The 17,566-nt window shown below is 45.4% G+C and overlaps 1 protein-coding gene across 4 annotated transcripts in view; it reads right to left on the reverse strand.

The window, feature by feature from the left end:
* The window catches only part of NUMA1 (nuclear mitotic apparatus protein 1), a 54,098-nt gene that overhangs the window by 35,880 nt on the left and 652 nt on the right, over window positions 1–17,566 (reverse strand). For 3 of the 4 annotated variants that reach the window (XM_074954345.1, XM_074954337.1, XM_074954320.1), the window contains exon 2: window positions 18–90. In XM_074954345.1, coding sequence (XP_074810446.1) covers window positions 18–59 — 42 coding nt within the window. In that variant the 5' untranslated portion in view covers window positions 60–90. Of the gene's footprint in view, window positions 1–17; window positions 91–7,199; window positions 7,338–17,566 lie in introns of those variants that run through there. The other variant, XM_074954328.1, reaches the window with a different exon arrangement.

Below are 17,566 nucleotides of genomic sequence, written 5' to 3' on the forward strand. Positions count from 1 at the left end.
AGGCATGGACACTTTACCCAGGCCAGGAGAGCACTGGCCCTCGTAGCATGAAGAGACATCTTTGTGACGCTGCCAGGTTACCCTCCAAACCTACAAGGGCCAAGAAAAAAAAAAGCAGTTAAAGCCTGAATGGAACATGCAGATTCATGTACACCCAGAACCGGACATTGATTCGGATAAGGGAGGAACTAATGAAAGGCAACTCTGCTTCTACGGCCCCCTTCCTCCGAGTATCTCCGCACAGTTTACAGAAGTGGTAAGACAGCATCCCAATTCACTGGCAGGAAGGCAGAGGTTAAGTGGTTCTGCTGTGATACAGCCAAATACACCCCAGGTCTCCTGGCTTCCAGACCCCTGCCAGATTGCCAGATATTTATTTAGCACGTTTCAAGCTTCCTTAAGGGATTCACTTTATCCAGCTTACAAGTGCAGCCACCTCTGGGGTAGAACAGATGCATTTCTGCCACACAACAATGTTACAACTGTTTAGGAGGAGTAGCAGCAAAGAATGCCACATCCACCTGAATGCACAATGAAGTAGTAGTCTGAGGACCTAAGTCCCCGAGTTGAAACAGCTCAGATACCAATTAAAAAATGCCTTGGACCTATGTTGTCTGAGAGAGGCCTGAAGTTTACGTCTCAGCTGAAAGCCACTCAAAATTCTACAGTGTGTTTATTTCACCTCTCCAAGCTGTTCTCTCTGTGGCGTAATCAATTTTATTACAGTAGTGTCTAGATACCGACCAATATCAGAGTCCCATTGTGCTTAGGGCTGGATAAAGACAGTAGTAGACAGTCCCTTTCCCAAGGAGCTTCTGTCTAAATAGACAAGACACAGCGTAGGGGAAGCAAAATCTGCAGAATAGCTGATTCTAAAGAAAACCACTGCCAGGCTGTCTGCTGAATCCCGTCTTGGCTCCCAGGAGAGACCATTAATCTTTGCTGGGCATGGTAAGTTATGCAGAGAGCGGGGGTTCTAGGTTAAATGTGTCTCACCACTGTTGACGTAGGGAGCAGGTGGTGAATGCCATGGTGATGGGAAGACCAGAGAGATTTACTCTAAGCTCTATCAGCCCTGTTGTAAGCACAAATTGGAGTTACAGTAGGCCTGGATTTAATTCTCCATATCCATTTACAGAATCAGGTTCCAAACTAGCCACCAGTTGAGATTTAGCAACCATTTGCAGGATCTCCTCCTTCCCCACAACATTTGGTGCCACCTCCTCTAGCTCTTGGAGGGCTTGTGGGGTAGCACCAGGGTTCCAAACAAGAAACTAGCCTACTCGGGGCTGTGGGATCTTCTGCTAAGATACAAGCACTAGGGTAAGGGCAGGAGTCATCGAATTATAACAGTCCAAAGGCCCACAAGCAGGGCTGCCCCGGATCCCCCCAGGCACTTCCCGTTGTACGGCCCAAGACTAGTGGAGAAGTGTCATTACCACATCCTGGACAAGTAGAGACACTGGAGTACTTCAGAACCCAAAGGCGTGTGCTGTCCCCACTCAGAACGCTGACTTGCCATTGTAGCTCAGCTTCCTGTAGGCTCAGTAAGGCAGAGATCAAGTATTTTTTGGACTAGCCCTGTTCCCCAGCACCACCCTTAGCCCCCTAGTCACTGCAGTGCCTTCTATTTCAAGTCCTAAGCTTTGTCTGACCCCCCATTTCACTGCCAGTCTAAGGAGCAGGTCCGTTGACAGCAGTACAGGACTGAACAGAGTACTGGGGTCAAGGATTCCCAATGTCTAACCCAGCTCTGAGACCAGCTCTTCCTCTGGCCTTGAAAACACTCTGCCTTCATCTCCCCATCTGGGCAGTGGGGCTAGAGCCTGCCTGATTGCCAGGGGGATCGCAAGGAATAGCTGATGTTTGTGAAGTGTGATGGAAAGTCATTCTGCCAGTGCGTGCTAACTGGTGCAGGATGTCCTCATTCAGACCCCAAAGACAGCTACAGCAAGACTGTGTTCTAGATCGCCTTTCAGCCAAGGGGCTTGGCTGTTAGAGAGCTACGTCTCAGGCTGGTTCCTCCCCACCCACCCAGAAAGTTTAAAGCTAAGGCTCCACCATCAGGAGAAGGGAAGGGAGTCAGTTCCCCATCAGATCCGTCCCTTTGATTCAATGGCATAAGGACCTAAAACAACCTGTTCTGTAGCAGGCTGCCAGGTTTCTTTCACTGCTAGAGGCAGCTGCTGTCTCCCATCCTTCACCTTGAAGGGAACCTCTTAGCTCCACACCCAGTTGCTGAGACCGAGAGCCCACTGCGGGAAGCTATGGGGCAGGGAAGGGGGGCTTCTAACAGCATCCAGCATAGATGCAGGACACTGGTCAGCAGCAGCTACTTCTGGCTCTTCCTACCCCACCCCTCCCCCACTAAACTGCTGGTTGTCTGTTTCTCTTCACCTCTCCGCCCAGCTCTGCTAGATCACAGCAGAGGGAGGATTTCTCTTCACTCCAGCAGGCTCTCAGCATAGGAGCTGACAACCTGGCAGCAGCAGCCGATTCTGCTTGGGTGATGGCCCTCATGTCATTGCTAAGCACCAATGCCGCTCTGTCTGGAAGAGAGCAGGATCCCAGGAAAACCCAGGGGAGATCTAAAAATTAACTGCTAAGCTGAAACAAAGCAAAAAGTGTGGCTCAACTCTGAGGCCTCTGAATGTTAGCCAAGCTTCAGGAGAGGTGGGAGCAATTTGACACTTCACAGCAGCCTGCTAAGGTAGGCAAAGGGCACGTCGGGATTATTTCCCCCTTTGCTGAAAGGCAACCACCAAAGGGGCAAAACACAGCAGTTGTTTAACAGCACAGGGCAAAACGCCACACAATCCAGAGGTCAGGAAATGCAGCAGAACAGTGTAGCCAATTGGAACTGCAGAGGGAATGTAGGTTGGCAGAATGTAATTAACCAAACTAGACTCTAACTAGGACACTCTCACAGAAAGTCATGGGACTTGTAGTGACCGCAAGTGGTCAGGACCTCACTTTCAAATCTCATCTGAAAAGAGAGATTCCCTCCTCCCCAAGGTTGCACTGAAACATCGGAGGAACAACGACTGAGGAAGGAATGGATTGTAGAGTTGTAGTGAGCATGATCACAGGTTTCAGTGTACTCAGCAAAATCTTTCCCTGGTGAAACTCCATGGACTCCAAGGCCTTGTCTACACTAGCATTCTCACTCTGTCATGGGTGGAGTTAAACTGGAAGGAAGTATCAGCAAGAACCTCTTGGTGTTCACAGAGCTAGCTACACTCCTGCCAGTGATGATCCTGGCCAATGGTCCTTCCTCAGCTAGGAGAGCAAGGTTAATGAATTACTTTGAAATCAGCACCGTTGGCAAACTCTAGCTTTAGCAAGTGCTGGCCAGAAATCAAGAGCTCCGGGGACCCAGGCTCCTCCCCTTTCCTCTGAAATCCCAGGAAAGCCACACCCAAGAGACATGCCCATGGAAATGCACCCGGCGGAGCGTGCTTTGCTGTGGCATGAGCTGAAAGCTAAAGTCCTGCACGTATCTGACTTTCCTTAGCCACGTCAGAGCCTCCCACCCCTAAAAAGCTTCCAAAGCAGCGCTTTATAACGCACCCTTTAAGGTTTTTCAGGTTCTCTTCCTTGCCTGCGTTTCTTTGGAAGAATCAGACTCCTTTGGGGAGAGAAAAAAAACCCTCATAAAATTCGTCAGATTCCCCCATTTTGCTGGAGACCTGGAAAGAGGTGTTCTGGAGAGAGCTGGGGAGGCTTCTTCTCCGGAGGATGAAAGGGCTCCTGTATTGGGCCCTTCTCACATTTCAAACACCATGATAAGAAACTCCTCCCCTTGCTCTGCTCCACGGTCTCCTGTTAACTCTTTCAGGGGAATTACAGCAGCACCAATACTGTCCTGGGAGGGAGGGGAGATACCCTATCCCTACAGCCATTGCAGCAGAGACACTGCACTCACGGCATAGACCATGAAGTGAGCACTAAGAGCCAGTCACTTGTAGAGCTGCCAGATCCATTTCCTTCTGACGGCTGGAGCTAACACAAACCACCTGCTAAAGGGGATGAAATCGAACTCCCAGACTTTGGATTCTACTAGCCAGAGGACTAAACCTTCTAGCCAAAAGTAGGTATGGAAGAAGGGGCTAGAGGGGCACCCACGAGTGAGGTCCAGGCCCACTTCCAAACCCAGCTGCCAGGAAAGGGCAGGGTGCTGTGCTTTTTACCTGCATGCTGTCCCTACTGGCTGCTTAGGGACACTCATATCAGCCTCTGGCTAATAGGTGCCTCAACAGGAAGGTCCACAGGCCCCTTCTTGCTGTTGGAAAAGCAAAGCTGGATCTCTGCTCCGCACTCCAGAGCTCTGTGGCTTCTTTATGGGGTGCAAGCCAGGTCTTCACTAATTCTCTCCTTCAGACTTGTTTTGTCGCCTTCCTCACCAGGATAACTCCACTTCCCAAGTTAGCTGCAGCGCCTCAGAGCTCTTCCAAGCAGGAGCACGAAGTGACCTGATTCTTGTCCACGGCATCGTCACCCACAGGTTCTAAACACCAGCAGTGAAACTGACCAGTCTGGTTCATTTAAATTCAGCTGCCGTTTGCCAGAGCCTGGGGCAGCAGCAGTGATAACGGAGTGGTCTATCTACAGGCTCTAAAAGAGTACGGCATCAGTTCACACCCCCTTTCCCTCGGGAAAGCTTTCCTTGCAGCCACAAGGACTTGGAACTTATGCTTTAAAAGATAAAAGCTAATTGATGCTGCAGAAGGTCATGGGTTAGACCCTCAGTCACCAGGGAAGATTTCCTTCTTGCTGCTGGTTGAATGACTGCTTGGAGTTTTCAGGGTCTGCTTAGACCATGCCATTTCACACTACCATCATCCGGTGAAGAGAGCAGAGAATGTCTGCGCAAACCATGGCTTTTTGCTGGAAACACACTACCTATCACCACCTAACTTCCAGCACACAAGGAATACTAACAGGATACAGAACCTATTGCCTCCAGGTCACAGATTCACTCCTTCCAACCTAGCTCAGGTTGGCAGGGCCAAATATTTACCTTCTGATAGCTGCTGTGACTTGCATGAAGGGAGATGCTTTTTGATTCTCTTTGCGCTCAAGTGGCAGAGATTCAAGCGCGGAAGGTCCAGGGTTCCGCTCCCAACTTCACAGGGGTCATGGTTTATCTAGAGAGTATGCAAGAGTCCAGATACTCTGGTGATGAGCATCTTTAGTGCACCTGAGTTCAACAGTCTTGGTCCAATTCCTAGCAGGCACCTTTTCACATCACAGAAACTACCATCACAATTGGCACTCTTTGTTGGCAATTTCAACAGATTGCCAGAAGATTGAATACCCCAGGGAAACTGTTGCTAGAGGTAGCTTCTCCGAATCAGGACTGAGGTGCAGTGGGAGCAGGGCAGAGACTTGCCAGTGAAAGCTGCTGGAGATTGCAAGAAATTCAGGGTTTTTTTTAAAAAGCCTCCAGGCTGCTATATTTCTAACTTGAATGTGTTAAGTTGTGCCCCTCAGTAAACTGCTCTATTTCCCACCTACAGCTCCTGTTGACTTCAATGGGATGCTCAGCACCTGTGAAAGTCTGGCCCCTCTTATTTGGGTACTTAACTTTTGGAACACAAGATTGAAAATTTTAGCTTAAGTAACTGATCTTTGCAACACCTCTGAGGCTCTAGCCCCATTATCCAGATGGAAAAAGCATGAAGCACAGTGAGAAACATCCTATTACTACTTAGTCCTTCCTCCTCCTGTCCACTTGTTCCTCTCATCTTGCCTTTTAGACTATAAACTCTTTAGGGCATGAACTCGTTTATGGCGTAGCATGCCTAGCATAATAGGGCCTGAACCTGGGTGAGCCCTTCAATGCAAATAATAAAATAGGAAGTTAAGTGAATTGCCCAAGAACAAAGGAAGTCAGTGTTCAAGATGGGATTATAACTCCAGCATTCTTCGCTCTCAGCCTGGTGCTCAGACCACTTTTGTCACAGCTAGTCTGTGGTCCTGCTGATGCCTGACAAAAGGTTCTTCGCCTGGCAGAGTGGCTCACGCCTTACGGAGAGCAGGGACCATATATCCCCTTGGAGGAGTAGACATGTCAGCCATCGATCTTCCATGCTTTAGGCAGACATGCTTGCTGCTGTCTTCCCCTACGCTCCCTCACTTCAGGGATGGGAAAGAAAGGTCAGCAGCTCAAAGTATCAAAGGGGGAAGAAAAATTTAATTTCCGCTGCAAGGCCGCATTCACCATGGTGGAATCTGTGTTAGCGATACCTGAATAGAAGCTTTCAAAAGCGATGTAACAAAAGCCTTCGTCTTGCTACCTGTGCTTTACAACTGCAGGTACCACTGGCACTCAAAGCCCCACACCACTGCGGAAGCAGCATCGTCACCTGGACTGAACACAAGGGGAGTAAGCCTTGACAGAACAGGCTGCACTGAAGGTTCAATACATGTCCGTTTAGGGGACTTACAGCAGGAATGGACAGAGACATGACCGTTTGTTTTTATCATAAGGGACTGTGCTCCGCTGCTTGACCCGAGTGGCTAACCCAGTTAAAATACCACGTTAGGCAAGGATGTTCCTTTCGACTTAGCAATTCTGAAAACAATCCACTCCCACTCCTCTAGTCCCCACGCACAGCTGCTTGCTTATATTCTCCCTCTTCCCTCCCCCGATTCCCTATTCCTCAGAGCTCTGGCCTGGATTTAGAGGAAAGAGGAGGAACAGTGGGCGTGATCCTTTTGCAGAAAGCACGCAGCAATTTGTCTGAATTTGAGCGCTTGCCATTTGGGTCATTAACCAACACCAGCGTCTTTCACATACATCTCTTCCACTCCCCCCGTGCCCCCCCATCAGGTTTGCCTCTATTCCCAGCTCCCACTGGCCTGATGAAAGGGGCAACCCCCCCACTGCTGAGCACAGTCAGTACAAAGACACTTATTTTGAAAAAAACCCACCCTCTCCACGGGAAGCCAAAACTCCCGGATGTTGGCAAATCAAACTTAGCCTGTCGCTTCAGAGTTTATTTGCACCCGCACCTTTCAGGGCAAGCAGGAGATCTTGATCCTGCTGATTTTAAAGAATCCTGATAATCCAGCCCGATTTTGGAGCTAGGAGACGGTGATTTTTTTTTTTTAAATACACCCCCCTCCATGCCGCCCCCCTCCATCCATGTTTAAACAAACAAGGAAGATAGAGAAAGTCTTCGCTGAGGCCTTACCAGACTTCTAAAGCCACAATCTGTGTAAGGTTTTTAATCCGCCATTAGCATTTAAAACCTTGAAAGAGACCAAAAAAAGGAGAGTAACCACACACAAAAGAAAAGTTGTTGGTTTTCTTCTCAGGCTGGCAGGAGATGGTTCCCCCGTTTCCTGGCCCACAGCCAGAGAGACGTCACAGCAAGGAGTCTGCTTTCTTTAAAGGCACAGGGCACAAAAAGACGCAGGGCAGGAGCAGCCTCAGTCGGTGGCAAGCTGCCACCAAATTCAGAAATGGAGAGTCATGCTAAATGGACACATTGTAGGAAACCGATCCGCCCCTATTAAACCTTTTCCTACATATAGACGCTTGATGCAACCAGTTTATACCCTGGCATTCCACCAGAGAAGGAATGATCAGACTTGGCACTTATGCAGCGCCACACAGACATTAAAGGGAAATCTTTAGGCAGCCTTGTTCGTTTCATAGCTTCATGTGAAACTAGACAAATTCAGATGGGAAGTAAGGAGTTAATTACGCTCACAGTTAAAAATTTATCATTGGAACAATTTACCAAGGGAATTATTTGGGGGACTTTGCTATAAAGCCCTGTGCTACGCAGGAGGGCAGACTAGATTATCACAATGGTCCCTTCTGGCCCTCGAACCCATGGACAGTAATTTTCAATTTAGCCATTTAAGAGCAATTCCACTCCCACCCCGCCCCTCTTCAGCTCCAAAAGGTCTTGGAACTCGAGTGGGGCTAGCGATGGGGCACTATTAGAAATAGGCAGCCAGCTCACAGAGACCATTACTCTGGCTCTGTGCCACTGTAACACAACTACTATCACAAAAGGGGGCTGGGGACCCAAGCACCAAATTAAAATCATTTTCAGTTGGTGTTTGAGAGCCTGGATACTCTGCAATTCAGACTTTAAGCCAGAGATCCAGCTAACCTGGCTTTTCAGATGGTTTGGCCAGGAAAAAGCCTTAAGCGCACACGGGTTTTATGCAGTTGTGGACTGGCACAATTCCACCAGAAATCTGTTGAGCTGGAACCGTGCTTAAGTGAGTTTTAGAGCTCCATGTTTAATTCTCCACGACACAGGGGCTCAGAAAGGACCTAGCTGATACCAGATTTAAAAAAAACAAAACAGGATGAACATCCCAGTTATTGCTGCTTTAAGAAGTTAATGTGAAAAAAAAAATCTGTAAATTCACGAAGGGTGAAAAGTGCCCTTCAACCTGGGCAGGTCAGCGTTTAACCCTTTCCCTGCTGCTGACTGAAGTACGCAGACACATATTTGAACTGATCCTCTCTGTTGGGGTTGGGTACACCCCAGCCTTCCCTTGGAAATATGGCTGCTGAAACCTACACACATTCCTGCAGTGGCCAGAGGGTTTCCAGCTGCCAGCCCACTCTGGCAAAGACTGGGGAATTTGAGGGGAAGGGTTAGAGTTTTTCCCCCTACCGCTATTCGAAGGGCCCTCCCAAATGCATACCAACAGGATGTGCAACAGAAGCCAACCCAGCAGAGCTTTCAGCCCCAGGACGTGCCCTGTCAGTAAAGCAGGAGCAGATGCCCAAAGCTATACCACAGCTGCTGCTAAGTGCACAATGGCCACCGCATTAGCCTGCACAGTTGCTGCACACCCAGAAGCTAGATTACAGCCTTGCATGCACGTTGGAGGATACAACAAGCCTTGTAGACCTTGTCAATCTATACAGTTTCCTTTCTAAATTCAGCCGAGTATAGCTAGACTTGCCTCTGAGCTTAACAGCTGCTGATACACTTTAGGGGGACAGAAGGGCCAACATGGCTGGTTGAATAGACACAAAGCTGTCCATAGAAGTTTGTGTTTTGGGGTGGACCTGCAGACAGAGCACAGGACTAGGTACATGAGACCTTGCTTCTGGTTCCACAGATGACTCACTGTATGACAGTGGGAAAGTCACAGCCTTCGCCCTCAGTTTCTCCCAGCTCGAGAAGTGGGGACACTTCTACCTATTTTGCAGATGGTTTGAGGTTTACTTCATCAGTGTCTGTAAAGTATTCAAGACCGTCAGAAAGCAGCATGTACAAGCTGCAGAGTGTTCTTACTATGTATGGGCAAGGACAATGCTTTACAGTCCTCTGAGGATCTCAAAGTGCTTTGCAGACATCACCTAATTAAGCCTTACAGATACAACTGAAGCAAGAATCTTCCCATTTTTCAGATGAGGAAATGAAGGCACAGTTTAGTTACTTGCCCATGGTCACACAGGTAGAGCCATTATTATTTCTATTAGCCCCTAAGAACCATAGACATAGGCCAGAACCCCACTGGACTAGGCATTGTACAAACACACACACACACAAAAAAGACGGTTTCTGCCCTAGAGCCCGGAATAGAACCCAGACGTCCAAATCCTGCTCCCGTTACAACAATGCCTCTGCTACATAGAAAGCTTTCCATTTCCACCCTCTATTTCTAGTCCCATTCACCCTTGAGAAGTAAAAGAATCAAATGTCTGAAAGCATTTTGCCTACTCTTAGTACAAGTAACACCCAAGATCACTATAATTAGGCTTGGAAGTATTCGATTTTTATTGGTAAATGCTGGTAAAGGTCCATTTCACCATACACACAACTGACTAAAAAGTATCTGTATATTTCTGTTATAGATAAGTAAGAAAAATGCTGCTTGATAACTTCTTAGTGTCAAAATCCAGTGATTTAGGGTTCTGAGTTAGGCTTGTTACAAACAGATTAACGAACAAACAGGTACCATTTTGCTTTGATTTAAGGATATTTACTTTGTATATTTTGACATGTGATATTGACAATGTGTGTTTTAGCGGTTTATAAATCTTTAACTTTTTGAATCCCAACATCTATAGCCATTAAATAATTGCCTGGACCCCCACCCCCTAATTTCCCACAACAGTGAAAATATAAATAAAAAATGCTTTAAAAAAAATCAATATTATCTATCAAAATTACAAAAAAATTGAATTCTGCTAAGCCTAACTATAATTGAAAGACTGGAGACAGTCTTTTTCCCATTTATTTTGTGCAAATTATAGCACTAGATTTGAAGTTGACATTGTCCCCTTAACTAACTTGAGTTTTCACAACAGTTGGGCCTTGTCTAGACTGAAACTTTAGAGGTGTGACCTTCGAACACATTCTGGCACTTCTGAAAAATCGGACGAAGATTGGGCAGAGTATACTTTAACACATGCTAACTTTGGCTTCAGCTTGACCATCTTAGCGTGTGATAGAAGCAGCGTGCCTATCTTCACTTGACTTTTCAAGTGGATTAGTTAGATCAGAGTCACTTCAGATGGGGGAAATTACTAAACATTTCACTGGGGCAATGAGAATAAATCACTGCTGTAAGCCCCATCTTACTCCAATGCAGCACATCTGCATTGTGGCTTTACATCAGTGTAGCTGACCCAGTGCAAAAAAGATATCCAGTACAGACATGGCCTTTCAGAGTGTCGTCACTGTGATGGGTAACAAATGTATCAAGTTTTAAATGACATTTTACCAATGTCTAGGTATTTTAGTGACACCCCACACATCATAGTATGCAAGTACCTCAAGCTTTGCTGAATTTATCCTCCACACCCTACCTTGCAGTGGAACTAAGGAACAGAGATATAAAGTGACTTGGAAAAGGTCACACAGGTAGTCAGTGGCTAAGCCTGGACTTGAACCCATGTCTCTTGTCCAATGCTTTTATTCACAGGCCATCATATTCAGCACCCATGTTCCAAGGGACTCGGACTCTGTTAGGTAAACACTTACACATGAGTATAAGTCCAATGTCCTGATCCTCAAAGTCAGGAGACCCTAGATTTAATCATAGAATCATAGAACAGGAAGGGATGTCGAGAGGTCATCTAGTCCAGTCCCCTGCACTCATGGCAAGACTAAGTATTATCTAGACCATCCCTGACAGGTGCTTGTCTAGCTTGCTCTTAAAAACCTCTATGACCCCCAGATCCCTATCTGCAGTGCTTCTTCCTAGGCAGTCATTTCCCATTCTGCATGCGTGCAATTGATTGTTCCTTCCTAAGTGGAGTACTTTGCATTTGTCCTTATTGAATTTCATCCTATTTACTTCAGACCATTTCTCCAGTTTGTCCAGATCGTTTTGAATTTTAATCCTGTCCTCCAAAGCACTTGCAACCCCTCCCAGCTTGCTATTACCTGCAAACTTTATCAGCATACACTCTATGCAATTATCTAAATCATTGATGAAGATATTGAACAGAATGGGACCCAGAACTGATCCCTGCGGGACCCCACTCATTATGCCCTTCCAGCTTGACTGAACCATTGATAATTTCTCTCTAGGAACGGTTTTCCAATCAGTTATGCACCCACCTCACAGTAGCTCCATCTAGGTTGTATTTCCTTAGTTTGTTTATGAGAAGATCATGAGACACAGTATCAAAAGCCTTACTAAAGTCAAGATATCCCACATCTACCACTTCCCCCCATCTACAAGGCTTGTTACCCTGTCAAAGAAAGCTATCAGGTTGGTTTGACACAATTTGTTCTTGACTGACTCTTGCTGATACGCTGACTGTTACTTATCACCCCCCTATCCTCTTTAAAAGGTCAGATCACATCTGATACAAAATTTAGGCTCTACAGGAATAAGGTTTTACACAGATCAAGACTATAGTTTCCATGATTGCTCCTTTTAATTCCAATGGTAAGTTTAACCAACAATTTAGTTTTCCCCTAAAGTGTTTACAACATATTGAGGCACTGAGGTAGCATATAAGAATCTGAAAATGAAGGGGAACAGAATAAAAGCAAATTGATTAGTTGATTTTTTTTTTTTTGTCCAAGCTGAGAGCAATGCAAAAAGCAAACTTACACAATATTGAAGAGTAAATCAGATTTCTGTCATGGAAAGATCAGTGGGGGGTTTTTTTTTTAGTGGTAGATGAGGTTGGGTTTTTTTGGTTTTTTTTTTTTTCAACCTCTGAATTTGTTTTTCATCTGACAATGTCTCTTTAAATCTGTTTCCTCAATCTGATTGGGAGATTTTCTTACGCCTCACCAAAAGCGAGCGTTACTAAAAATAGCCACCGCAGCAGCTCCGCTCTCACAAGCCTCCCACAACAGGCTAAGGTGCACAATAGAGTAAGGATACAAGAATGCCAGTCTTAGCATGTCTGTAACACTTCACGATTTAAAAATGCCAGGCATTAAAATCGGCTTGGAACAGAATTTAAAATAAGCAAAAAATTTTAGAAGTCATGAAATCCCAGGTCAGCCCCTTTATTATTACTATTTATAATACACAGCACCTGACCCTATCCTAGCCCAAGGAGCAAATCTCTAAGTATCCATCTCTCATCTGCTTACAGAAGAACGAGGCTTCCACATTTTAGCACCATGTCACAATCAGCCCACTAGGCTGACCAGTTTTGGCCTGTTCGTTTGACCTCCTATGTGGGGCAGATCTGCATCTGATGGGGACAAACAAGGTGTTTTCTACTAGAATCTGACAGGTCCACTCGCTGAGGTTCTAGAGATCCCAGGAGCACGTTCTGGCTTGCAAGCCAGAACCATGGTGGCACTGACAGCAAAAATCAAGCGGGGCCATTATTGTTCAAGCCTGTCACCCTTCTCTGTGGGAAGACCATGGGACAGCTGTTGGCTTTTCAAAACGAAGTCTATTTCTCAACGCTAGCAGTCTCTGCAAACACCAACCTGTCTTCAACATTCCCTGTTTGCGAAGGCTGAGGCATGGCAACTTTGGCTGCCTCTGGGGTCAAGGAACTCTTGAGTGTGTTCCACAAGGCTCAGTTTTGTCTCTCATCCCCCACCCCAAAAGCATGTGAGGCCACTGAGAACATAGCAAGCAGTACTCGGGCCAGTCTCCCTCAGACTCATGGATCAGACCACCTATGCTTTCATCAGCCACCGTGGTATTAGTCACCAAATTTCAGCCCTGCCAGGAAAAATTCAATCCAGACAAGACGAGACATGATAGTAGTGGGTCTAAGGAGGAGAAACTGAAGGGCATGCCTCATCTATGGAGGGGTTCATAATCTAAAGCACGAGGCCAGTCCCACTGTTCTCCACCACAGACAGAGATATCGCACAGAGGTGTCAGGAGGATTAAATACTTAACGTCTGTAGAACTGACAAGGCTGACAAGCACTGAGTATTACATCTCCAGTCAAAAATCCCTTAGAGAGGAGAACTTCCTATCATCCCAAAGGCCTGTTAAATCAACATTTAGGCTTTGAAGTGCAAGCACTGGTCAACTCTCCACTGCAGATCACAGTACTTCACCAGAAACACACAGCTGGATTTTCCTCATTATCCTCCTCAAAATTCTCCTTTTCCGCAATGCCGACAAAACCCTTGACAACGGTCAGGCTGCTGGTGTGCTGAGACTACAGCCGATCCTGCTGACCAATATCATCCCCATTCTGTCTGTATCCACCTGCCCTGTATCCATCTGTTGCCTCTTGTCTTATCCTGAGATTGGAAGCTCTTTGGGCAGGGACTGTCTTTTTGTTATGTGTTTGTACAGCACCTAGAAAAATGGGGTCCTGGTCCGTAACTAGGACTCTGAGGTGCGATAGTAATACAAATAATAAATGTTTGCCCGTTATCTCTGAGGTCCTGTCAACACTGATTCCTACGGTAAAACACACAGCATGGTAATCCCTCCAAATGGTTTGCTCTTGCACAGTGCACAGGACTGAACCATTATTTAACCTTGTTCTGAACTGGATATTTATATGGCTCTAGTTATGGTTCAGGAACCGAGTTAGATCCCAACTACCTTACAATCATGTCATAACTAGGTCATTTTTCCCAACGGAGTAGCAATTATTTTGTAGATGGCCTCTGTCTACATTTGGACATAAATGGGGTTAGCAAAACCTTAAGAGCTGACACAGGCAGACAGTATAAGTGCCCTGTCCCCAGGTTTGGAATATGGTTTGGGATAATGGTTTAATAGCTAGCTTCTGTGCATGCTGACTTGGAGAACAGTGATATCACCCTGCTAGCAAGAGCAGTGCTTAACTGCTTCTGCTGCTTTTCTCTACAAAATCCCCTAAAGCCCCTGTGACATATTGCAACCTAATGCAGCATCTTGGAGGGACTATTGTATTACGTTTATGAATGACTTATGTAGGATTGTGTTACCACAGTTCTTCCAAGAACCAACAGTGGGGGGCGATTAAGGCGAGTCACAGAGACTAAACCACTCTTGTGAGGTGTGACACAGAAGCCAAATGATGTCAACTGGCAAAAGGTTTGCTGTTCTCTACAAGCAATTCCTGTCTCAGGCCTGACAAATTCACTAACCCTAATACACTGCTTGCATGGTATTTATCCACAAAGGTAGTTTGTGAGGTCTCTACTGAAAGCTTATAACTTATCAATATCCATAATCATTATGATGTGTGTGTGTATGGGTAATATGTAGGGAATAATGTAACTATATTGAAAATTATGCCCTTCTAACCTTGGAGTAGAAGTTAGTCACCAGGGAATCATGTGTCTTGGTGATGACCCATTCAAGGGGAGGGAGTTGCCACCCCTACCTGGCTAGGTGATTCTGTAATGCATTGTTTAATTGCCTACCATTGCCTCATCCCAGAACAGTCAATGGAAAACCATCAAATACAACCACAATCAATCAAAACCACTTGAAGGTAAAAAGGAACATTATAACTTGTCTACACTTGAAATGCTACAGGAGCACCACTACAGCTGTGCCCCTGTTGGGGCTTCAGTGTAGACACTACATAGACAAAAGGGAGGGGTTTTCCAGTCAGCTTTAGGTAACCCAACTCCCAGAGAGGCAGTAGGTAGGTCAACAGAAGAAGTCTTCCATCAACTTAGTGCTGTCTATGCTGTGAGTTAGGTTGGCTTAACTATACTGCTCAGGGGGGTTTTCTGAATCCCTGAGAGATGTAGTTAAGCCAATTTAATTTTTTGGCACAGATCAGGCCTCCGTATATGGCAAGCAAAGAAAGACCCTCTGCTTCCATGCCCCCCGCGGTACGTTTTTCATGAAAAAGAGCGGACGCTGGCTCACCCCCAGGCCAGCCAGTTCTGCAACAGACTGAACTTTGTGCGGGTGGGGGAGGAGGAAAGGAACCTACTTAGACAGGAAAGGGAAATATTAATAAGCGTAGGCCCCAGTTCACATTTTATTGTTTTGTATCATAAACAATTTGTTTCCATCACTCGTTTCTAGTGGAATTTCTCTTAAATAAACCTTCTTTTGTTTCATTACAAAAGCTGTATGTTATACAGTAGTGGTGGTTTAAGGTAAAACTGATAAACTGCGGTACACCGCTCCTTTGGGAGCAGAGAATCCAGGATTTCTGTGAAGAGCCAGCATCAGGGGCTGGGTATCACAAGAGAACACTCCAAGGGCACTCGAGGACTGGAGCACACCTATTGTTAATCTGCAAGGTGAAGACAGGGCTGGCACAGCTTGGAGGAGTGCTTGAGTGGCTGACAGGCTAGTGATGTTAAGGAACTAATACCCTGTCACCAGGGTGGATAACAAAATGATGATTTAAAAAATGCATTATTTTATTTTGTTCAAATCATAGTAAGTCTTTCAATTTCAAAAAGACATCTGTTTAAAATGAAAGCGGAATCTAATGCAATATAGGTCAAGGCCTAAACTTATAATAATCTCTTAAGACATTTAAATAAAAATGCTGAATCCATCCTCTATCAAAACTTGAGTTTCCTATACAAAGAATCAGGGAAACACATTTGACTTTTGAGGCCAAGCTTTATAAACATGGCGCAGCAGATCATGTTGTGTGTTAAGAACTTGATCTTCTGGGGGACCCAGGGGCTGGGCTAGTGAGTGCAGCACACTGGCCGAGTCCTCACAGGGGTTGGGACCTGGCCGCCGAGCCCAGGAGACACCATCATGGTTCTCACGGGAATCATTCGCTGAGCTGAAATAATCAGTTTAATTCACTGATAACAGTTAATCCCTCTGTTTAATAAATCATTTAGTTGTAGAAGTGAAACACGGTTTGATGAGAAGTTTATGTATCCAAAACATTTAAAGTGGTTTGGTTGAATAAAAATAAATGGTATATGCTTTTCTGTGTGTTTAAATTCCAGTTACCATCCTACTGCAGCTTGACACAAATCAGGAGCAAAAAGTGAATTTTCTAGTATATAAGCAATATATCATTCACCATTTTCTAACATATTAAAAGTCCACAATTAATAAGAATCTGAAAATATTAAGCTATATAATTGCTTAAATATATATATAGCTATAGCATATCCTTCTAGGTAGCAAAAAAGATGTACCAAATCTGGTATGAAGGCTCTATTTAGCTGTAAATCCAAGTGAAAATACACCTTTCTTTAGAAAATAACTGAAGCACAAATGGAAACATTGATGACAACTGATGATCTAAATCAAGGCTTTCCACTTGGTGATTTACATCAAGCCACAGTGCCAGTCAGCATAGACAAGACTCTTGCTCAGGGGAGGCAAGGGGTAACAAGATAACTCAGTCCTGGGTACCCTGAGGACCATCACAAGAGGTACCACCCCTTGGTGTGGTTTGCAACCCGAGTTTTCCAGAGACTCAAACAAAGAAAGGGCTTTTGGGATAAAAAGTGAGTTTGAACTGACACAAGGTCTTCCTTCCGATCCAGCAAACAGAAAGGACCTTCTATCCAAGGCAGGCTCCAACATTTGGGGAAGGCCTGGAAAGACTTTGGATTATTAAGACTCCATAAGTTTAACAGAATCCAAATGTGTGACTCCTGGTATGTTTAGTGTGTGTTTAAATCTGTTTATTGTTTTTAATATGTGATGAAAACACTGTTGACCAAACACCTTCCTTTTCCAACATGGAGTTTTCCCACCTACGTTTCTGCTCAAGCTTCATCCTTCGTGCTCCCTTTGCCCATTCCCAGTCTTACAGAGAACTTTGAAATCCCACTCACCAGGCAAATGTGAGCTTTGGATGGGTGTGTAAGCTTCAGGCCATTGAAAGTGCAGGGAGGCAGAGAGGAGCCCAGGGGAAGAAAGCATTCACAGAAGAGCGTGAGGTGGATTTTTGCAGATTTTAAGGCCAGATGGGATCATTATGACAGTCTGTTCTGACCTCCTGCACATCAAAGGCCAAAGAATCTCTCCCAGTTACTTCTACATCAAATCCATAACTACTATTTGGATTATAGTAGCTCTTTTAGAACCAGATCCTGTCTTGGTTTAAAGACTTCAAGAGATGGAGAATCCATCAAATCCCTAGATAAGTATATGGACTCCAAGGCCAGAAAGAATAATTATGATCATCTAGTTTGACCTCTTGTATAACACAGGACACAGAACTTCCCCACAATAATTCCTAGTGGAG

The sequence above is a fragment of the Natator depressus genome, chromosome 1, assembly GCF_965152275.1.
Source record: "Natator depressus isolate rNatDep1 chromosome 1, rNatDep2.hap1, whole genome shotgun sequence".
Lineage (NCBI taxonomy): Eukaryota > Metazoa > Chordata > Testudines > Cheloniidae > Natator > Natator depressus.